Raw genomic sequence first — 19,680 nt, 5'->3', positions numbered from 1 at the left:
GCCTCCCTCTTCCTCTCTCCCGCAGAGCACCTACTCCCCACCTCCTTACATTCCATCCAGTTGCGGATAAAGTCGAAGACCAGGAGCGACCATCATTTCCAATTATTCATGGATAATCTAACCCAAAATGGGGACCTTAATTACGGACGCATGTCACTGGCACTATGCGCCGGAAAACAGTACACCGCCCCCAGCCGAATCGCCTCCTTTCTACCACTTCCTCCATGCATCCTTCATCCTTACTCTTCAAATTCACAGCAGTAGCCTCTGCAGAAGTGATTGCAATATATAAACTACTTATTTGCTTTTTGTCGAACCAAAAACAGAATCTTACTTCACTGACCCAACGAAAAATTCGAGGGTTGTTCAATAAGCTACCACAACCACTACAAGTACTTATCAAATTTTATTTACTTTTCCTCGAATTAATCAAAATGCTTAGTATTTCACATTTGTATTATTCCAATTAAATACAAAAGCATTTTTTTTACCACAGAAACAGATATGGGAAATCCACCACTTAGCTTATTTTAAATTAGATGAATAAAATTCGAAATTTTCAAAATATATTTTCAGCATTTTATAATGCAAGCCCTCGCTCTCCAGTACGTTAGGTGATTAATTAAGCTGCAAGTGTTGCAAATAAAATAAATATAAATAAATAACTGAAGCCCGCTGTTTCTGACATGTAGCTAGCCTTGGAGTGAATACAACAACTACCCAATTATATAATGAACAGAATTAAACGAATCGAAAGACTCCAGCTCACCCTTTCATATAAAGAATATAACACGATTAACCCGAAGGAAGAGCGTAGCATACCTTTACCTATGTATAAACTTTAGTATCTATACATAAATGTCTTTAAAATAATATAATTTAGCAACTAAATGGCTTCGAGATAGAAAATCGACACAGTTCCGGAAAGCTTTTTCCAGCGTCGCCTTCATTTTACAAGCCAACATTATCATTGATATCATTGTTTGAATTTTTAGAGAAAAAGTAACCCACGCTAGACTAAATTTAATGAATTTCAGTTCAATTATCAATGATTAATTGTGGCAAGAATGACAGTTAGATAACTAAAAAGAACTGATAATATTTTTTGTCTTAAATAAATCAAGAATATTAATTGGAAAATGTAGTTTTAGATCTTGTTAGTATAGATTTAAGTTAAGTTCAAATGCATATTTTCGATTCGTCTCGATGAAATAAATAATTTGAAAAACAATTTTAAAAATTCCGCCAAAATGTGAATTACGAAATTTAATAAGGTGGCCAATGAATTTTTCCAAAAAGAAGAAAAACTCTGGTCACCCTAATTGCCGGCTTTTTATCAGCTGTTCACAAACATTGTGCTTAGTGAAAATATTTATATATTTTTACGCGACAGACAAGGACATTTTCACCCATAAGCATATATATATTTAAACAGACAAAAGATGAGCAACATTGTGCAGTATATTGTGGTGCGGAGTGATTTGCGCTCCGCTCTAAGTTGGCCACTAGGCGCAGTGATTGCCCAATGCTGCCACGCGACGGCGGCGGTGATGAGCCAGCATACGGAAGATGAGGATACGCAGGCGTATCTCAAGGATCTGGACAACATGCACAAGGTGGTGCTCGAGGCGAAGGACGAGGCGGCGCTAATGAAACTTGTCGATAAGCTAAAAGAGCACGATATTAAGCACAAACTCTGGATCGAACAGCCGGAGAATATTCCAACCTGCATCGCACTCAAACCTTACGTGAAGGATGTGGTCCACAAATATGTGAAGCATCTGAAGCTATTAAAGTAGCCGGCTATCGGATCTGAATTGAATCTACAGACATTATAGTACATGCCACCTAGCATTTCTTTACCAATAAAACTCAAAGTTTGTAAACAGTTGCGACTTTCTGGTAGCAATTTTCAAAGCATACTTTTAGGATAGCACTAAAACGGCCAGGACATTTACGCTTTCCAAAAAAAATTGTCAACCAAATCCTTACAGATTTTAAGAGGACATGGTGCATTTCAATCTCTCGGAAAAGCTCTATTGAACTGCATTCAAGGAATATGCTGTTTGAAGGAATATCGCCTTATTCGAAGGAATATCTCTGGTAAAAGGAAATCCATTTAGTCCTTCAATTGACCAAATTAGGCGCGATTTTTCGTTTGTGCTCATTTTTTCTGCTCAACCACCTTGTGTAATTTATTGCCCAAATTGATTTCTGGAATCCTGAAAATCCATCAATGGCGTCCAATGGAACTTTTCGCTGATCCTTGAGGGTATGGCCAATCTGTGGCTTCCAAACGCATGTCTATTTACAAAAAATAACAAACAACTTATACTCGGACACATCCTTGAAGAAATTGGAAGGACACGCTGTGTTTTTTCTATCAATCTACACTTAAATTGTGCGGTCATAGAAAAATGAAGCCTAACTGGCAAGATCCTTGATAGGTAAAGCTAACACGGATCAGAGGAGGAAATAAGATATATATATATATGTATGTACATATGCCCAATGCAATAAAAATGCAAGCAATTTTGTTGTCAATAACTTAAGTATTTATATAGATGGGGCTTTGTCATAACTTTTGCTAGACCAGCTGTGTGCGTGTGTGTCTGTGTGTGTGTGTGTGTGTCTGTGTGCGTGTGTGTCTGTGTGCGTGTGTGTCTGTGTGCGTGTGTGTCTGTGTGCGTGTGTGTCTGTGTGTGTGCCTGTGTGTGTGTCTGTGTGTGTGTGTGTGTGTGAGATTTTTTTGTGTTTTTTGTCCGTCTTATTTTAAAAAATTCAATTAGTGTGTTTTTGAGTGTTACTTTCCTATCTTTGTGTGTCTGTGTGTGTGTGTGTGTGTGTGTGTGTGTCAGTGTTATTTATTTATTTATATTTTTAATTTAATGCTGTATTTTTCCTTCTTGTTGGGTGTATTTGTGGGCTCAGCCATTGATATTACAGATACACAATTGCATTATATTCTTTTTCTTGTTTTCTTTTTGTAACAATTAAATGTGAGAACGGATCGGCGCGATAATACGTCTATAATACTAAACGAATTTAGTATTTCGAGTAAAACAATACAAAACAACTAAAAAATAATAACGAAATTGTCCTGTTTTACAAAAATTTGGAAACAAATTGTAGGTAAATGTTAATGTAGATCTCTATGCAAATCTGTGATTATTATTGCATACGAGCTTGTCAAAAAAAAAAAAAAAAAGTTTTTATATATATATAATATATATATATGTATTTATATATATATATATATATATATATATATGCGTAAAAATCGCGCTGATCCGTGCAGCGCTCTTTTAAAATGTAACTTAGTTGGTAGTTGTTCTAGTTGGGATTAGACATTAGTTTTCTTTGAATGAATTTCTCAAAGTTGCTGCGATACAATATCTTTGGATTCTCCTCGGTGGCATGCTCCTCCACCTGCAAAGTACTCGTCCATTTCCAGAGATGCCGTCGCGTATAGCTATGGCGAAACGAGGCGAACACCTCGTTGAAGCGTCGCGGCTCGATCTGCTCCTTAAACTGCGACTCCCTGGTAATGGTATTGAAATAATAGATCTGCTGATGCGATTTCGAATATGCCGTCACAAAATTCATGGTCAGCTCACAGAATATGATAATGCCACCGGGCACCAAAAATCGTTGATCATCGAGAGTATATCCAAATCTTTGTGAGTTATCCTTCAGCACATACGGACGCATCGCGTTAAAGAATCGACTCATGTCCTGGAGCCGAAAGATCGGTTTGCAGCGTATGGCGCCACAGGTGCGCTCCTTTTTAAACGGTTTATTCAGGCTGCGCGCATATTTCATACACAGGGCGACACGCTCGAGGAACGGACGGCGACGGATATCAATGCCGCCCAAACAGATTGCATCCATAATGTGCAGCGCCGAGACACATTGCGAGGTGCGTCCCTCGCCACTGTACTCGAACACGATCTCACCGAAAAATATGGAACGTGGCTGCACATTGAAACTGGACTCGACCAGCTCCCATTTGCGATGCTCCGTGTAGCGCAACAAATTGCCCCGTGACTTGCATAGGAACAGGGTGCAGCCATTGATATTGATCTCGCCGCGTCCAATTGGCATAAAATGCCAATCGCTCACATTCAGGATGCTGTTTTGCAACGGTGTCCGTCCGTTCAGCTCCAGAGCGGGTACGTTTAGCCAGGCGCGATCCTTGGACCAATCACGCAACAGCTCCTCCAACAGTCGATCCGTTGTCTTCACTTCGGGCGCCTGGCGTAGCTTATCGGGCAGTGCCCAGCATTTCAAGCACTCCTGTCGCACCTCCGAGTGACGAGGCTCCTTCAACTCCAGATTCTGGGCAAATGCAGCAATTTTCCGCAATCCCACAATTTGCTTATTTCCAATGGCATTATTAGAATCGATGATGTAGCGCATAAAGTGCTCATCCTCCAGCATCTCCTTGCGATTATATAGCTCAATCACATCCAGCTGCTCCTCCGGCTGCTTCTCGCTCTGCTCAAGCAGTATGTGATTTATGGTGGAAAAATAGTTAGTTATCGCATCCGTCTCCGGCATCTTATTCTTGCACACAATATAACGTTCCGAATTGGCAGGACGACTGCTGTTCGGCTTGATAATCGCAATCTGATTAAAGCATTTGTACATCAAATAAACCAATCCCACGCTAAATGGCGTAAACAAATCGAAGAGCTTGCAAACGAAGCTGCCATTGACGCGCAGGATCTTTAGGGCCGTCACAAACTGGCACAGATACAGCTGCTTCGAGAGTATCTCCTGTATGTTCTCCTGTCCTTCCACAGAGAAGCCGCCATCGGCCATGGCAAAGTGAACGCCATGCGGCGTATGCTTTCGTATATAATTATTCAACGAGTCCTGATTGCTCGGATCAAAAATATTGCCATCATCTTTGTCGCCATAGAACGCATCAAAGGATTCCGGTGAGGCGGCAAAAAATCTTTCAAGCTTAAAATCATTGGCACCGCGCAGCGTAAAACCAAATCCTTTAGCCTCCCACGATTTGCGATAAAGCACATATTCTGAGAAGCCGCCAGGCCCTGTAAGAAACACAGAGTAAGTATAAGAGCTGGGCTTATAAATCTATATGTCAGACAGACAAACCAACCGGCACAGATATCCGCAAAGTAAAGCAGCTCATTGTGTCCAAGCAGTGTGTTTCCTTGTGGATCTCTCGGCTCTGTGAACATATACTCGCATATGGAATCAATGTTCGCCATTTTGACGGCTGCACGATTTAGGAAGATGGAGCTGCGTATAGTCTCAAATGGATTGCAGCGGGAGCGGGCGCGACGCTTCTCCGTATCATTGAGATCATCGAACACGGTCTTCGCTTTGAGGATGTGATCAAGAATCTCGGGATCACAGAATAGCGTCTCATCATCCAGACTGAGCTTGCGCGGACCGGTCACCATGTGTGCCATTAATTCGTCGAGCGTATAGGCACCACAATTTTTGCCCTCAATTTTTAGCCAGATAACTGGTTCGGGTATCTCGAGATCCTCACAATTAGGATCCCATTTGCCAGCTGACCAATGGACGGTGTCCAATTTGAGACCAAAGCCACGACGGCCATCCTGCTGGACGGCAATTACGGGCTCCAAGCGACCTTGATTGCTCTTGCCCAGACCCTTGTCGTCCTCGTAACCCATTTTCTTCATCATGCCCATGGCCTTGTTGGAATAGCAATAGCTATTGAGCCAATCGCGTTTGATCTTCTTTGGCGTCGGCTCAAAATTCTCATCATCCGATGGCTCTTCCATTTTGGGCGCAATCTTCGGTCCCCCGTTTGTGCAGCAAATTTGTTTATGATTTTTCTTGCACTGCCTCTAGATACTGCTGTTGCTGCAGGTCTGTCAGTTTGGCGTTTGTTTTAGCGATGACAGTTAATGGCGATAACATATCAAATTGACTTCTTGCGAATGACAAATATCGATAGATTTCTCGTATACTGTATATTTCAAACATTTCCAATGGTTTGTTTACACTTTGTGTTTATATTCAGGCAGAGGTTATTAGAATTTTGTCTTCAACATGATGAGGTTTGGTATGTATCCGTCTTATTCCTGCAGGCCCGCGGATTCGGTTTAAAATATCATTTAGCTGCCATAGGAACAATCCGTTGACAGATGAGTTATTGTATACAAAAATTGTTTGGTCACCAATATCTACGGATTCTACAACTTAAATATAAGTGTGTGCTATGCTTCTAAAAATTGTACACAAAATCGGACTACTATATCATACAGCTTTCTTAAACTTGTGGCCAAATATTGAAGCCTATGAGATGAGCGCCTACCTCATCTTCTTCTTTCTAAAAAAATTCCATTTAAAAGTAGCGCTATATCGATTTAAAAAAATTTGTTAATGGCACTTTTCGATATACACTATACACAATTTAAATTGCGCGCGCAAAAAAAAAAACATTGCAATTACAGTTTCCTTATTTATAATAAATACAATACATTTGAATTGATGATTTGTAGGGATTTACATTTTTTCATATGTTTCGGTATAGGGGCAATGCAAGCAGACATGAGTGTAGCTGTCCTCCTCCTCGTTGTAGCTGTCCGGACCGAATTCATGCTCGTGGACAGCCTTTATTTTCTTTGTGTAAATGCTGCTTCTGACCTCCATGCGCAGCTGTTTCATTTGCTTATTGTATTTGCGGGCCTTGCCCAACTCACGTTTATCCTCGCGCTGCTCGTGCTGACGCGTTAGCTCCTCCTCGCTGCCCCACACCTCCATGGCGCGTTTGACGACCTGCAGATGCAAATAGAGCTTCATTTCGCCCCAGCGCACATTATGTGGATTCTTGCGACTAATATATCGCAGCATCGGTTCACGCTTATCGAAATCGCAGTCTTTCAGCAGATACTCCGCCTTAGCCTCGGTGCGTGTGATTAGGGCATGGCGATCTTCGGTGTCGCGACACTTATCGCAAACGGAGTGCCCGAAATTGGTAAACAAATAGGAATCGGCAAACTGATCGCCGCAGTCCAAGCACTCCTCATACACCACTGGAATGGCAATGGCATCATCGATAATTGGCACCACAGCCGCATCTGCCTCCGAACCTGTTGTTTTATTGGCCAGCACAGGCTGCTCCAATAGGAAACCGCCGCCGCTATCGATGTATTTGGTGCCCTGCACTTTAATCACATTATTGGTCTGATCGCCAATTGGACGCTCCTCGTTGGCATTTATGCTGTTTGTTAGTCAATTAAAAATGCTTTGTTTCACATTTGTTCGATTGTTTTTATTTCATTTACTTACTTTTGTATATTGCTCTTGTTGGGATGCGAGACCAGCTTGGCTTCCCTCAGCTTTTGCGCCTTGGCCTGGTTGCGTTCGATGCGTGCCTTTTGTGCATTTGTCAGCTTTGAGCTGCCAGCAGTAGCTGTTGTTTCACTGACTATTTCTTCAGACATTATTCAAATAATTTGAGGGCAAAATTCATTTCATGCAGTTTCGTAAAATTCAATACACATGCTCTTCTTCTTTTTACTTGGCCAGTTGCTTTTTTGTTTATGCTAATATATCGCTCCGATATACATTAGAAATATAAAATTATTGAGTATACATTTTGTCAAGTTAAATTTTTAGTAGTGGCACACTTGAATTGCCCCTATAAAACTTAATAGATTCATACATAACAGCACGTTTTAACTATGCGAATACTAATAATATTTTTTGTAATGTTGAATGTTATCGATATCTCGTGCTAGCGTTTCTAGAGTGCAAGCGATATATATCGCGACCATCATCATCATGTCTTCGCTATTAACAAGCATCGTGCAATGTTAAAAAAACATTACAAATTGCTGCTAAAATGTGCACTCGCCATACCCATTATCCTGCTGGTGGACTTTTGTGGCATACTCACACATCTGTACGAACTGAACTTTGAGACGCACTATTACTATCCGCTGCACAATGCGAACGTCACGGCGTCGCCAACGTTGGACTACAAGTTTCTGCAAATGCCCGCATTTACTCGTCAAACGGACCCGCCCCGACTTACGATAGTGGTGAAGAGCGCCATTGGGAATCTGCAGCGGCGTCATGCCATACGCAAAACCTGGGGCTACGAGACACGCTTCTCGGACGTCAACATTCGACGCGTCTTTGTGCTGGGCGTAAATCCCGCTGCCGCATTGGCGAGCAGCAAGGATGCAACTGCAACAGAGGCCAAACATCATGGTGACATTTTGCGTGCGGACTTTGTGGATACGTATTTCAATAATACGATCAAAACAATGATGGGCATGCGCTGGGCCAGCGAACATTTCAACACCAGTGATTTCTATTTATTTGTCGACGACGATTATTATGTGTCCATCAAGAATGTGCTGCGATTTTTGGGAGGAGGTCGTCAGACGCCACATCCGGATCGTCGTCCGCTCTTTGCCGGCTTTGTGTTCGAGAGTGCCCCGTTGCGGCACAAGTTCAGCAAGTGGTATGTCTCCCTCGAGGAGTATCCGTTTGACAAGTGGCCACCGTATGTGACGGCGGGGGCGTTCATCCTGTCCCGCGATGCCCTCCTCCAGATGTATGCGGTGGGACGCAGTCTGCCCCTGTTTCGATTCGATGACGTCTACTTGGGCATGGTAGCACTGAAAGCACATATACCCGTCCATCGTTGCGATCAATTCCACTTCCATCGGCCCAAATATAATGGACCCGATAGTTATAGCGATGTGATTGCCTCACATGGCTTCAGCGATCCCATTGAAATGGAGCGCATTTGGAACGAATGCCGCTCGGCAAATTATGCGTAGCAATAATACGGACATATGTTTTATAGTAGTGATCAATTGGCATGTGCTATTATAGTTAGATATATTATTGTACATACATAACCATAACTATAAATACACACAGACTAAGCCTTACTATATTTAAACAAAAAATAAATGGTTGCTTTATTTTAAATGTTAACGTTTTCTCTCGTTTTGCGATTCGTGGTGAATGTCAATTGCAGTAGATTACACGAACCGTTTCAATTTTCGCAAACGAAAAATTCCTTGCAAAAAAGATTATCTTGTAGAAACGGTTTTCAAGATTCTTGATACTTTTTGGTGGAAATACCTTCACTCCAATTACGAATAATTTACATGTGAAATTTAAACCAAGATACAAACGTTTTTTTTTTTTTGTAACAAAATCCAAAACTACAAAACAAACAAAAGTTATGATCATATGAAAGTTTTGTTGTTGCTTTGCAGTTCGATATGGAAAAGAACAAAGATGAGTAAAAAATAAAAATAAAGTCATAATTGCTTGTGTATTTATTTGCTGTGTGTGCAAGCTTGCATAGTTTATGCCCAATTTTGGGCATTTTTGGGGTCAGCTTTGCTCTGCATAAGAAACTAGGCAATAAACGCAAATGGAAATGAGAGTTTAATTGTAAAAAGGCGTTACGTTAAATCAGCAAAAATATTGAAAAATAAATGTGTTTTTTCAATTTTATTATTATCGGATTTTGGCCTGCATCTGATAAATACAAAAACGCGTTTCAATTACTAAGGTCGATCATAAATTTGGCTAAAGATTGTTCTCGTATCTTCCATAATATGTTCTCATCCATATCGACGCATTTGGATCAATGTTCTTGCCGACATTTTCAATTACTGCTTTTTTATCGCTTTTTTTAAAGCAAGCTTTTCATCGAGGTTAAATTATTACAGCCTAACAATCGATAGTATAATTCATACCGTACGCTGCTAAGTGTTGTATAGGTCAGCCATGCGATAACAGCCGCAGGGCAATGAAAACGCATTCGATAACGTCTATCGATACACAGCAGCAAATGCTGCGTTCGTTCAAACCGCTCGAACGTCATTCGTACGCCTTCATCTTTTGGATTTCAACAGTTATCGCGCAGTATTAATTTGTGTGTCGTTCTGTTTGCTTGTAAGCTTTCGCGATATAGCAGTTATATAGTAGCGAGTGTTAAATTTGCCAAGTACTGACTTTTTGTATATATCATAGATATATACATATATACTTCCACCCAATCAGTTAACTCACCCACCCGCATTTATTTTTTGTAAAGTGCGCAATTCTTTTGCCAACAAAACCCAACTTGTCAAGAGTTAAAAGAAAAAACCAACCACAGATTTAAGGTGAGTTTAATCTTTTCTTTTTTTTTTTTCTTTCAATGTTCAAGTTTTTGCGCCGGCAATTCATTTTTTTTTTTTTTTTCAATTTCAATTCATTGCTACGTTTCGTATTTTTTCCGTCTTGCAGAAAGAAAGAAGGGGGCAAACAAAAAAAAGTCTGCAAATATAAAAACGAAAAGCAAAAAAAAAAATGTAAAGCGCGTTGCTGCAAAAGTCAACGCCAACTGGTTTTTGTTTGCGCCGCTGTTGTTGCTGCTGCTGATCTTGTTGGTGTTTCTTGTGGCTGCGCTTCTCATTCATTGCAAATGGCAGATTCGTCACTTACCATTTGTTATAAATTATTTATTGTGACGGAGACGGCTTCAGCCACCAACCCGTTAGTTATTTTTCGCTCTTTTGAGCAGCTGTCGATGGCTTTAAGCTGGCTTTCTTCTCTTTACAGTTTTTTTTTTTTTAGAGCTTTGCCGGCCGGCTTTTTTCGTTTTTTTTTTTGCGTCTGCTGTTTCTAAGTGTGCTGTGTGTGTGCTTGGGCGGGGCATTTGACGCTGTTACATATCCTCCCCACAATGTGTGCTTGCGCGTGCTCACATACACAAATATACATACAAACACAAACATACATATGCATATGCGAGTGTATGCGTGCAGCTGTGCATTCCAGCTGCATTTAATGTATGTATGTGTGTGCTTGTCGCAAAAATGCTTTTTAGATGAGGGCGTGTCCCAGACGACACTGCCAACGATTGTTATCGATAATATCCAATTGGCATTTAAATTATCGCCGCCGACGGCTTGCTGCGAATGTAAAAATGTATTTCAAAACAACAGTATGTATTTGTCATTCATGTATGTGTGTGTGTGTTTTTTTTTTTTTTTGAGGATGACTAAACTGCGCATATTTAAAATTCACTTTGTGTCGCGGGGCGCACATATTAAAATTTATGTACCAACTGCCAGACGTGCACTGAGCATGTGTGCTTGTGTGTGTATATGTGCATGTATATGCATAACAGGAGCCAATGTCTGCTGCTGCTGCTTTGGCGAGGGTGTAAAACGGACGTGTCTGTCATTTGTCTTCCTTCTTTTGTACAGTGCGCTTTCACTTGCCCTTCGGTCCCATCCCCGCCTCCATCTCCACCCGAGCCACGCATCAGCGCCCGTCGACGTTGACGTCGTAGGCGTTTTTTTTTTTTTTAAGACTTGAGCGGCTTTTTGCTTTAGCTGGCAACGACATTTTTTCAAATGTCAAAATTAGCCTAACGGCACATTTGCGGTTTGCTGGCGCCGGCCAAATGAACCCCCATCCATACCCTCACCCCCCGTCACCGCTCACACACTCCAATCAGCATAAAACCCCGACAAAAAGAAACAAGTCACAAAATTAACAAAACAAAAGACAAGCCATAAAAAAAGGCAAGCGGAGTTTTGGAAAGAGCGCTCAAAGTGAAAGAAAAGAGTGAAAGAGAGAGGGCGTTTCAAGTGTGGGCTGAAGCGGCAACGGCGAATTTATGATTCATCGCTCGGCCATAATTCGCTCGAAGTTGGAAGTTGATTCATGGCAAACAAGGCAACAACATGCAAACTGAAACGCCGCCGCAGCACCCCCCCCCCCCCCCCCAACCACACACACAAACCAAAACGAACAGCACCAATTCGCCGTATAAGTACGTATACATACATGAATATGCATGTGTATATGTATATATGTGTGTGTATATGCGTGTATTGCTTTGCTGCAATGTTCGCCTTTGTTTGCATTTTTTTTTTTGCTTGAAAAAGGAGTTACTGGAAAAATGACTAAGGCGCTAAACGGCCGCCGCTAGTAGTCAAGTCAATCATCAAACTATCAGCAAGATCGGCGCGCCTTAATACCCAAATATGGTCAATAAAATACAGACGACTGTTAAGCGTAGATTTAATTTTTGTTGTTTTTATTTTTCATTTTGAACGTTTATGTATATTTTTTGGAGCGGTAGCCGCCCTTGTAACGCTTGTTTTGCAATTTTTAGACATACACACATGCATACAAACACACACACACACACATGCATACAAACACACACACATGCATCGATGCACTTATCGATATTAATGAAGTACTTTCTTTGTATCTTGGATAGTGGGTATTCGAGGCAAACCAAACAAAATTAGTAATAGGGGAGAAATAGAATTCAAGCGACACGACTGCGATCGATCTATTTCTTAAAAACTAAAGTAAACCAATGGAAACTTTTTTTCTTTTTTGATTAGCTGGCTATACAACGCGCACGAACAATGGACAAGTTAAGTTAGCAAGCACATTTTGGGTGATTTGCAACTAAAAATAAACGTGATAAAATGCAGTTTATTGTTGTGTGCGACGACTAACAAAACAAGGCACACCACTGATAACGGTACACTCGCCTCAAGTCGCTTAGCTTGTCCAATTGGAATTTAATCTGCTGCTGTTGCTGCTGCTCTTCTGCTGCTGCTACTGCGGAAGGTTCGCTGAACTTCTCACTCGCAGTCAGTCATATTCTCTCCCTCTCTCTCTCACACACACTCACTTACTCACTCGCTCTCATATTTCTGCTGGTACTTTGATAGTCAGCGCACACACACGCATGTATATTTTTGTGTGTATATATATATATATATACATATGTGTGTGTGAGTATGCGTCCTTGCTGTGCATGACTCATTAGCTGCTGCTTGTGTGACAAATTTGAATGAGTATGTGTTGTGTTTGTGTTTATGGATGCATTTCTTCTATCTTATTCAATAAGTCGCGCCTTTCGGGGGAATCGCCATGAGAAATCGCATAATAAACCCAACGGTAAACAACGCAAAAGCAAACGTTTTCTCAACACAAAATCAAATATGTTTGTGTGTGAGTGCATACGTGCTTAATCATCGTTATCGATGCTCATTTCCTCTTTATCGAGGGCTCGACAAACTTACCGCACAGTCTTTGTTCATTGTTGCGTTATCGATATCCGGGCTTATTCTTTTTCCAGTTGCTTTTCTTTCTTTTGTTCACCGAAATTGAATTTTGAAATATTGACTAATATTTTTGTCGCAAAAGGCAAATGGGGGGGTAGTTGTAAATTTGATCAAAAGAGGAAATGTTTGATTGCTTGTTTATTGATAATTATTCAAATTTCTGTTGAACTATTAAGCTGCAGCTGACTTAAAACAAATCCACAGTATTTTTTGAAATTAAATGGCCTCAAATTGACGACAAAAGTTAGTGTTATTGCCAAATACCTCTGTATATTTGTTTATTTATATTTACTCATTTTCTTTTATATAGTTATTTAATTATTTAGTTAATTATTTAACCACATTTTACTTATTTATTTTTATTTTTATGCGCAGATGGCAGCCCCAGCACCAGCACTCAAGGATTTGCCCAAGGTGGCCGAGAACCTGAAAAGCCAATTGGAGGGCTTCAATACGGAGAAACTGAAGAATGCCAGCACCCAAGAGAAGATCATTTTGCCCACCGCTGAGGGTAAGAGTTTTGTGCGATAACTATTGAATAAACTCACTAACATAATTTGTTATTGCATGTTGCATGTTGGCTGCTGTGTTCGTTCAGATGTGGCCGCTGAGAAGACTCAACAGTCTATTTTCGAGGGCATCACCGCATTCGATCAGACCAATTTGAAGCATACGGAGACCAATGAGAAGAATCCATTGCCCAATAAGGAAGGTGCGTACAGAGAACTAGGCACACGCCTCTCAAGTCGATATCGAATCGAACATGTGCCTCGAAAAACCAGCTGTGGCCATTTATGGCAATTCCAACTAATATCAAACAATTTAAACCAACTATTTCTCTCTCTCCCTCTCTTTCTCTCTCGGCTTGATCTTCTGTATTTTTGTGTTTGTCTCGACAGCAATTGAACAGGAGAAGGAGAAGAATCAATTCATTGCCGGCATCGAGAACTTTGATGCGAAAAAATTGAAGCACACTGAAACTACTGAGAAGAACGTGCTGCCAACCAAGGAGGTCATCGAGGCCGAGAAGAAGGCCTAAATAATAATAAAAACAGCAGCAATTGCAACTGCAACCGCAACAGCAAATTTGGCATCCAGCTAGCATTCAAGCAGCATTTACTAACTACAACTCTTCTCATTCTCACTCAGTTTTAAAGTTCGATTTCTTTTATTATTTTTTTTAGTTTTTTTAGAAAAAAATGTATTTTTAATTTTTTTTTTGTTTTTGGTTTTCTTTTGTTTCTCTTTTGTTTTTGTAAGCAACATGTAATATTGGAAACAACGACACTTCATCTCCATCCATACAACAACAACAGCAACAACAACAAAATAACCAGCCAACAATCGCAAGCAATTCTACAAAAAAGTCAATCAATGCCACATCGGCAACAAAATGTTGCGCATGCGTCATTCGCGTTTTATTTAGTTAGTTTGTGGAATCGTGACTGCATTTTGTAGTTGGTCTTATTGTTGTTGTTGCTGTTGGTGCTGTTGCTGTTTTTGTCGTATTATTAAAATTGCCAAGTTGATTTCCAAGTCTTGTCAAATGCATCTGCAATAAATCAGCGAATTAAAGCTTATTCCTACTATTTAAACATCGCATATAATAAATTCTCTCGCAATCTATAATGAAAGACATGCAATACACACAACAGACACAACACAAGCGCTAAAATATTTACATTTTTATACTACTTTATCTTCTATGTACTTTTTAAAAGACAAACACAAACACAAAAAAAAAAGACAAAAAAAAAACAACGCAAAAGACGTTTTAAAATACGAGAAAATAAAAATTGAAATTTACTATGCATAACTGCGACAAATGCAAACGCGAGATACCATTTATATATAAAATGAAAAAACGAAAGAAAAAAAGAATATGTGTAATTTTTTAAACAACTTTTTTTTATATACTTTACATATGATATATTTATACTGGGAAAAAAACTAAATAATAAAACCATTAATGTAACATTTTATAACAAAACTTTATTTGAACTTCTCGATTTTTCGATAAAATTCCTCTGTTTTTATTAACTAGTTACGCAGTAGGCGCCACTGTTGTATGATTTAGGAACTAAAGGTGATCAACTAATTTTATACGTAACGATTTAGTGTTTTTGTTTTACGTTACGTTCTGTTACGTTAAGATAAGCGGAGCTTTTAAAACAAGTTATTAAGAAGAGCAGTTTGACAACGTTGACGTTGAAAAGATGAAAATTATTTCAAATTGAGAACTTTGAATTTCTTCACAAATAATGGACAGCGAAAAGAAGAGTGCAGTACTCCGAAAATGAGAGATCTATGTGCGGCATCATAAGAAATTGCTCTCTTGTTGAAATGTGTGAAATGCCAGTGTTGCGCTAGTAATCATGCAAATTGACTTGGCCGACGATCCTCCATAATCACACTCTATTTTATGAGTTACTTATTTATACTCTGAATACTGAATATGCTATTCACATATTCGAGACACTCATATACAAATCAATCGTTATTATTAAAGCAATTAATCAATCACTTTGCACACAAGTTGCACGTTACTTAATTTTTGAAAAATAACGGAGGATTTATAGTTTTTCGATAAGCAAATATCACGGTAATCGATTATTGAAATCAGCTCTGCAGCGAATAGTTCCGAATTTACCAAATCATCGATAGAACATTGGGTTAAAACTACTGATTTCTTCACAGCGATAGTAATGAATGTAAAATTGTCAAATTTTCAAAACTTTGCAGCTTTTTTAAGTATTGGCATATTTTGTTATAGCAGCTGAAAAAGGTGATTAATTCAAACTATCGATTGGCCTACAGTATTAATTGAGAAATGTTTTGAACAAGGAAAATACAAAATTTATTATTCGTAAAATTAGAAGGGGAATAATCAACAGTTTCGTCTTTGATATTTATAAATATCAATATTTGTATATAGACTAAATGCTAAAATGCTGCACTCGACCATCCACATCCAATTAGATGTTTTCGTCTTCTAAAACTGAGCGCTCGGTCCCAGTAAGATTCACAGTAAGTTCGTCCTTAACAGTAGTTTCCTCCTCTGGCGTTAATGTTGCAGCTGTTACTGCTGCCGTCGTCGCTGCCGCCGCTGCTGCAGCTGCAGCTGCCTCCTTGGCCTTCTCATATTTGTTGACCTCAAACTTGGTAAGATCGGCGCCGAGCAGTCGGAGAATGTGCACGGTCTCATCGCGATCGACATAGGCCCGCAGACTGGATGTGCCCCGCCAGCCGACAATGAATAGCGTAAATGCCTCATCCACATACTTGAGAATGCAGCTGCCGATGCCTGCGCAAGAGGGGAATGCGATGAATAGAATGGCATAAAGTGTGAACTTTTTGACTAATGCTTACCCAGTTCCTTGCAGCGCTGCTGTGTCTCCGTTTGCAGTTCGAGCGTCGATGGCGGCTTCGTTGGGTCTGTGCAGTTAAGCAGCAGGACGAGATCATCGCGTTCCACCTGAATGCGACGACTGTCGCCGATGAATGCATTCGATGTTTGCAATCCCTCCTGGGCCAGCCGATACGGATGCTCTGTGTGTCGATTCTCGCAGCGCACAAATGTCTTCACGCCCGTATTGATGATTTTGATCGTCTTCTCGTTGTGCAGCACCAGATCCCGTATGGGTTCCGAGCAATAATAGATGTTCTTTTTGCGCTCCGTTTGGCAGCGTGTGAGGAGGCAGCGTTTGTTGAGCATATCATTTAGTTGATAGAACCGCTTGATGGACTCGTAGTCGGCATCATCTTCCGTGAAGAAGACATACGGATCCTCCTTGTAGCCATGGAGACGACGTCGCTTGCGTTGCGGTCCCCATGGCGTCGATTTCTCCTCGTCATCCTTTGTCTCCGCCTCTGTCTCCATCTTCTGCGGCTCCTCCAAATCCTGCAGATCGTTCTTCTCGAAATTTAAGGCACGTCGTTTCTCAAGCACAGCGACAAAGAACCCACCGCTATCCTGCAAATGCGGCAGGACACGCATACACTTGTCCAAGCCAATGCCTGAGATCTCCGCCGGCGGCAATGGGAACATTGACGGTCGTATTATCGTATGTAGATTCTCGGGCACCTCCTCAAAACTAGTGTAGACGGAGTCCACCTCTTTGGTGGCCAGCTTCCAGTCTGTCATGCCCGGTTTGTATTTCAGGCCCGGCACCAGATGTGAGGCGTCGACGAGCTGCAAGGCGCCATCCGCATCCTTAATGATGCGCTGCAGCACCGCCTCGTTCTCAATGGGATTCAGCGAGCAGGTGGAGTAAACTAAACGACCGCCCACCGCCAACATTTCGGCGCCACGACGCACAATGCGATACTGGACGCCATGCAGATTGTATGCCTGTCCCAGATTCCATTTCAGCCAAATGTCCGGATTCTTGCGTAACGTTCCATCCCCGGAGCAAGGTACATCGCACAGGATTTTATCAAATTTCAATATGGACTTGCTGCCATCCACCGTTTGGACCAGATTGGGAAAGACGCTGCTGTCATGGTTGGTCACCAGCAGGCATGGCGAATTGAGGCGCTTGGCCTGATGCACCAGCATATAGCAGCGATTGTTGTCCACATCGTTGGCCAGCACAAAGCCCGGCGGAATTTTATGCTGATCCGGCGATGCATGCAGCGCCTCGATTAGCTGTGCCGTCTTTGAGCCAGGCGCCGCACACATGTCCAGTACCTTATCCGTCGGCTGGACATTGAGCACCAGTGGCGGTATCATGGAGACCGCCTCCTGCCGGCTAATGCTGCCCGCCGTTGTCTCCACAATTAAAAAGTTGTGCAGCCGAAAGAGCGGTTCAGATCGGCGTATATCCTTGCGCGTCAAATGGAGCTGATAGGCCATGCCATTGGGATACCAGGGCAGGCACAATGGACGCTCCACCTGCTCGGTGGGCAATTCGTTTAGTTCGGCAACGGCACGCACATATTCCTCAAATAGCTGTGTCTTGATTATATTCAGCAGAGCTTTCGCCTCATCTTTGAAGCCCGTCACACGAAATGTCGTCGGCAGATTGTCACGTATTTTGGCCAGGAACTGTGTCCACTCCTCCTCCGTGTCGCAGATCTTTTGCAGATGATAGTATTTGATGAAGAACGCATTATCCCGTTCGATCTCCTTATACGGCTCGGCGCGTCGATCTGGACGTTCCGGTGCCCCCTAAAATCAAAGACCAAAGGAAAAAACAATATATATTTGTGAAAATTGAACTCTCTCGCAATAAATTAGCCCCATTTATATAGGGCAAGTTTGCAGTATTTGCCATTTACATTTGCACGCTTTTGTCGTTTTCTTGCTGCAAACGGGTTCTGTTTCTTTCCACGGGCCATTGTCCAAATTATTGTTTTGATTTGCTGATCTTTTATAATAAAACGTGAGTCAAGTAATTCGGAAACGGCGTTCGCTGTGTTTATTGCAATAGCCGGCAACACGTGTCTTAGCTGACGTCTGGCAGCGCTTAAGCGTTATCGAGCTATAAAATATCGATAGTATTGGCTATCGTTTCATCATTTCAGTTACCCCGTGCAGCACTGTTGAAACCGATGCGTACTCATCGATAGCAATCGGTCATTGCGTACTTCATTTAAATCGAAATAAAGAAAGAAGAAAAAATATACAAATTTGATTGCCTGATTCTTACAAATCGTATTATTACAAGAAAGATGACCGAATCTAAGGATGATGTACAATTCCAGGATGATATACAGTACTTGCTGCATCTAGAAGCGGTTAAGCGCTTCGTTGAAGAAAAGAAGAATGTGTATCGCCAAGTGGAAGAGCATGTCCGCAATTATATTGAGGCCAAGCTGGAATATAAGCACGAATTCGAGCGTCTCGTCAACTTGGTCACGCAAGTCAAGTTGTGTTCGGCAATGGAGGAACAAAAAAAGCTTATCGATGTCAAGTATGTTACAAACGTATCCGACCAGCTGTCCAAAATCTGCGAAAAGATATCCAGTGATAAACGTCCAATTGATCTGGACGAACACACCCTCGATGAGTTCAAGCTGCAGTTGGAGAAGGAGCAGCGACCTCGCACCAAGCTCACCAAACAGCAGCTCAGCTATGCTAACAATCGCGAGACGTTAAACTCCTTGCGCACAATGCTCGACAAGGCGGAGAATGATTTCCAGAAGACCACTCTAGCGGCCATTAACCAGCTCACAATCGATCTGCAGCCACCGACGATGCAGCAGCAGTCGCCACAGGAGACTAATGACCTCCCAAGCAGTTAAAGCTCACACACACTCACAATATCCCACTTTGGGTCTAAATTGTAATAATTATAATTATTAGTTTTAATACTCGCTCAAAACATGAAACTGCCCTTTGGCATTGAATTGAATAATAACTGTTGGCTTAGTTTATTATGTCGAATACTTAAATGACTAGAAATACAACGGCTCATTCTAATAACACTTAAGTATAAACAATGAATTGTAAGATGTTTGAAAATAAAAAAATACTAAAACTAAAAGACCTGATTTTTACACTCTCAGAACTTGGCAATTTCCGTAAAAAATTGTAATTCGATATTTTCGT

General features: G+C 41.1%; 7 protein-coding genes across 7 annotated transcripts; 4 read left to right on the top strand and 3 right to left on the bottom strand.

The window, feature by feature from the left end:
* Positions 1-1,344: 1,344 nt before the first annotated feature.
* Positions 1,345-1,888, top strand: LOC6566048 (putative peptidyl-tRNA hydrolase PTRHD1). Its single transcript, XM_001992522.2, has one exon. The coding sequence runs from the start codon at positions 1,443-1,445 to the stop codon at positions 1,797-1,799; it is 357 nt and encodes a 118-aa protein (XP_001992558.1). The 5' UTR covers positions 1,345-1,442; the 3' UTR covers positions 1,800-1,888.
* A 1,387-nt stretch (positions 1,889-3,275) lies between these two features.
* LOC6566047 (cap-specific mRNA (nucleoside-2'-O-)-methyltransferase 1) lies at positions 3,276-5,897 on the bottom strand. Its single transcript, XM_001992521.2, has 2 exons — positions 5,129-5,897; positions 3,276-5,060 (listed from the first exon to the last, which is right to left on the bottom strand). Exons 1-2 carry the CDS (start codon positions 5,781-5,783, stop codon positions 3,334-3,336), a joined length of 2,382 nt encoding a protein of 793 aa, XP_001992557.1. The 5' UTR covers positions 5,784-5,897; the 3' UTR covers positions 3,276-3,333.
* A 555-nt stretch (positions 5,898-6,452) lies between these two features.
* Positions 6,453-7,532, bottom strand: LOC6566046 (DNA repair protein complementing XP-A cells homolog). The gene is made up of 2 exons (XM_001992520.2): positions 7,297-7,532; positions 6,453-7,228 (listed from the first exon to the last, which is right to left on the bottom strand). Exons 1-2 carry the CDS (start codon positions 7,449-7,451, stop codon positions 6,511-6,513), a joined length of 873 nt encoding a protein of 290 aa, XP_001992556.1. The 5' UTR covers positions 7,452-7,532; the 3' UTR covers positions 6,453-6,510.
* A 273-nt stretch (positions 7,533-7,805) lies between these two features.
* Positions 7,806-8,910, top strand: LOC6566045 (beta-1,3-galactosyltransferase brn). The gene has a single exon (XM_001992519.3). It carries the CDS (start codon positions 7,821-7,823, stop codon positions 8,799-8,801), a length of 981 nt encoding a protein of 326 aa, XP_001992555.1. The 5' UTR covers positions 7,806-7,820; the 3' UTR covers positions 8,802-8,910.
* Positions 8,911-9,905: 995 nt separating this feature from the next.
* LOC6565891 (thymosin beta) lies at positions 9,906-14,716 on the top strand. The gene is made up of 4 exons (XM_001992518.2): positions 9,906-10,148; positions 13,503-13,638; positions 13,726-13,839; positions 14,027-14,716. Exons 2-4 carry the CDS (start codon positions 13,503-13,505, stop codon positions 14,164-14,166), a joined length of 390 nt encoding a protein of 129 aa, XP_001992554.1. The 5' UTR covers positions 9,906-10,148; the 3' UTR covers positions 14,167-14,716.
* A 1,244-nt stretch (positions 14,717-15,960) lies between these two features.
* On the bottom strand, positions 15,961-18,571 carry LOC6565890 (tRNA (cytosine(34)-C(5))-methyltransferase). Its single transcript, XM_001992517.2, has 3 exons — positions 18,408-18,571; positions 16,497-18,297; positions 15,961-16,431 (listed from the first exon to the last, which is right to left on the bottom strand). The coding sequence occupies exons 1-3, from the start codon at positions 18,465-18,467 to the stop codon at positions 16,103-16,105; spliced, it is 2,190 nt and encodes a 729-aa protein (XP_001992553.1). The 5' UTR covers positions 18,468-18,571; the 3' UTR covers positions 15,961-16,102.
* Positions 18,572-18,752: 181 nt separating this feature from the next.
* LOC6565889 (augmin complex subunit dgt4) lies at positions 18,753-19,588 on the top strand. Its single transcript, XM_001992516.2, has one exon. It carries the CDS (start codon positions 18,801-18,803, stop codon positions 19,371-19,373), a length of 573 nt encoding a protein of 190 aa, XP_001992552.1. The 5' UTR covers positions 18,753-18,800; the 3' UTR covers positions 19,374-19,588.
* Positions 19,589-19,680: the final 92 nt, after the last annotated feature.

Source organism: Drosophila grimshawi, unplaced genomic scaffold (assembly GCF_018153295.1).
Source record: "Drosophila grimshawi isolate 15287-2541.00 unplaced genomic scaffold, ASM1815329v1 contig_848, whole genome shotgun sequence".
Taxonomy (NCBI): Eukaryota; Metazoa; Arthropoda; class Insecta; order Diptera; family Drosophilidae; genus Drosophila; species Drosophila grimshawi.
This window is presented reverse-complemented; position numbering and strand designations above follow the sequence as displayed.

Excerpts from the sequence above, each read along its gene's own strand:
- LOC6566048 (XM_001992522.2), top strand. The coding sequence starts at position 1,443 with ATGAGCAACATTGTGCAGTATATTGTGGTGCGGAGTGATTTGCGCTCC.
- LOC6566047 (XM_001992521.2), bottom strand. The coding sequence starts at position 5,783 with ATGGAAGAGCCATCGGATGATGAGAATTTTGAGCCGACGCCAAAGAAG. Across the intron at positions 5,061-5,128 it reads CTTTGCGGATATCTGTGCCG|GGCCTGGCGGCTTCTCAGAA; the intron begins GTTGGTTTGTCT and ends TGTTTCTTACAG.
- LOC6565889 (XM_001992516.2), top strand. The coding sequence starts at position 18,801 with ATGACCGAATCTAAGGATGATGTACAATTCCAGGATGATATACAGTAC.
- LOC6565891 (XM_001992518.2), top strand. The coding sequence starts at position 13,503 with ATGGCAGCCCCAGCACCAGCACTCAAGGATTTGCCCAAGGTGGCCGAG. Across the intron at positions 13,639-13,725 it reads CATTTTGCCCACCGCTGAGG|ATGTGGCCGCTGAGAAGACT; the intron begins GTAAGAGTTTTG and ends GTGTTCGTTCAG. Across the intron at positions 13,840-14,026 it reads TCCATTGCCCAATAAGGAAG|CAATTGAACAGGAGAAGGAG; the intron begins GTGCGTACAGAG and ends TTGTCTCGACAG.
- LOC6566046 (XM_001992520.2), bottom strand. The coding sequence starts at position 7,451 with ATGTCTGAAGAAATAGTCAGTGAAACAACAGCTACTGCTGGCAGCTCA. Across the intron at positions 7,229-7,296 it reads AACAAGAGCAATATACAAAA|CATAAATGCCAACGAGGAGC; the intron begins GTAAGTAAATGA and ends ACTAACAAACAG.
- LOC6565890 (XM_001992517.2), bottom strand. The coding sequence starts at position 18,467 with ATGGCCCGTGGAAAGAAACAGAACCCGTTTGCAGCAAGAAAACGACAA. Across the intron at positions 18,298-18,407 it reads AACGACAAAAGCGTGCAAAT|GGGGCACCGGAACGTCCAGA; the intron begins GTAAATGGCAAA and ends CTTTGATTTTAG. Across the intron at positions 16,432-16,496 it reads GCAGCGCTGCAAGGAACTGG|GCATCGGCAGCTGCATTCTC; the intron begins GTAAGCATTAGT and ends CCTCTTGCGCAG.
- LOC6566045 (XM_001992519.3), top strand. The coding sequence starts at position 7,821 with ATGTTAAAAAAACATTACAAATTGCTGCTAAAATGTGCACTCGCCATA.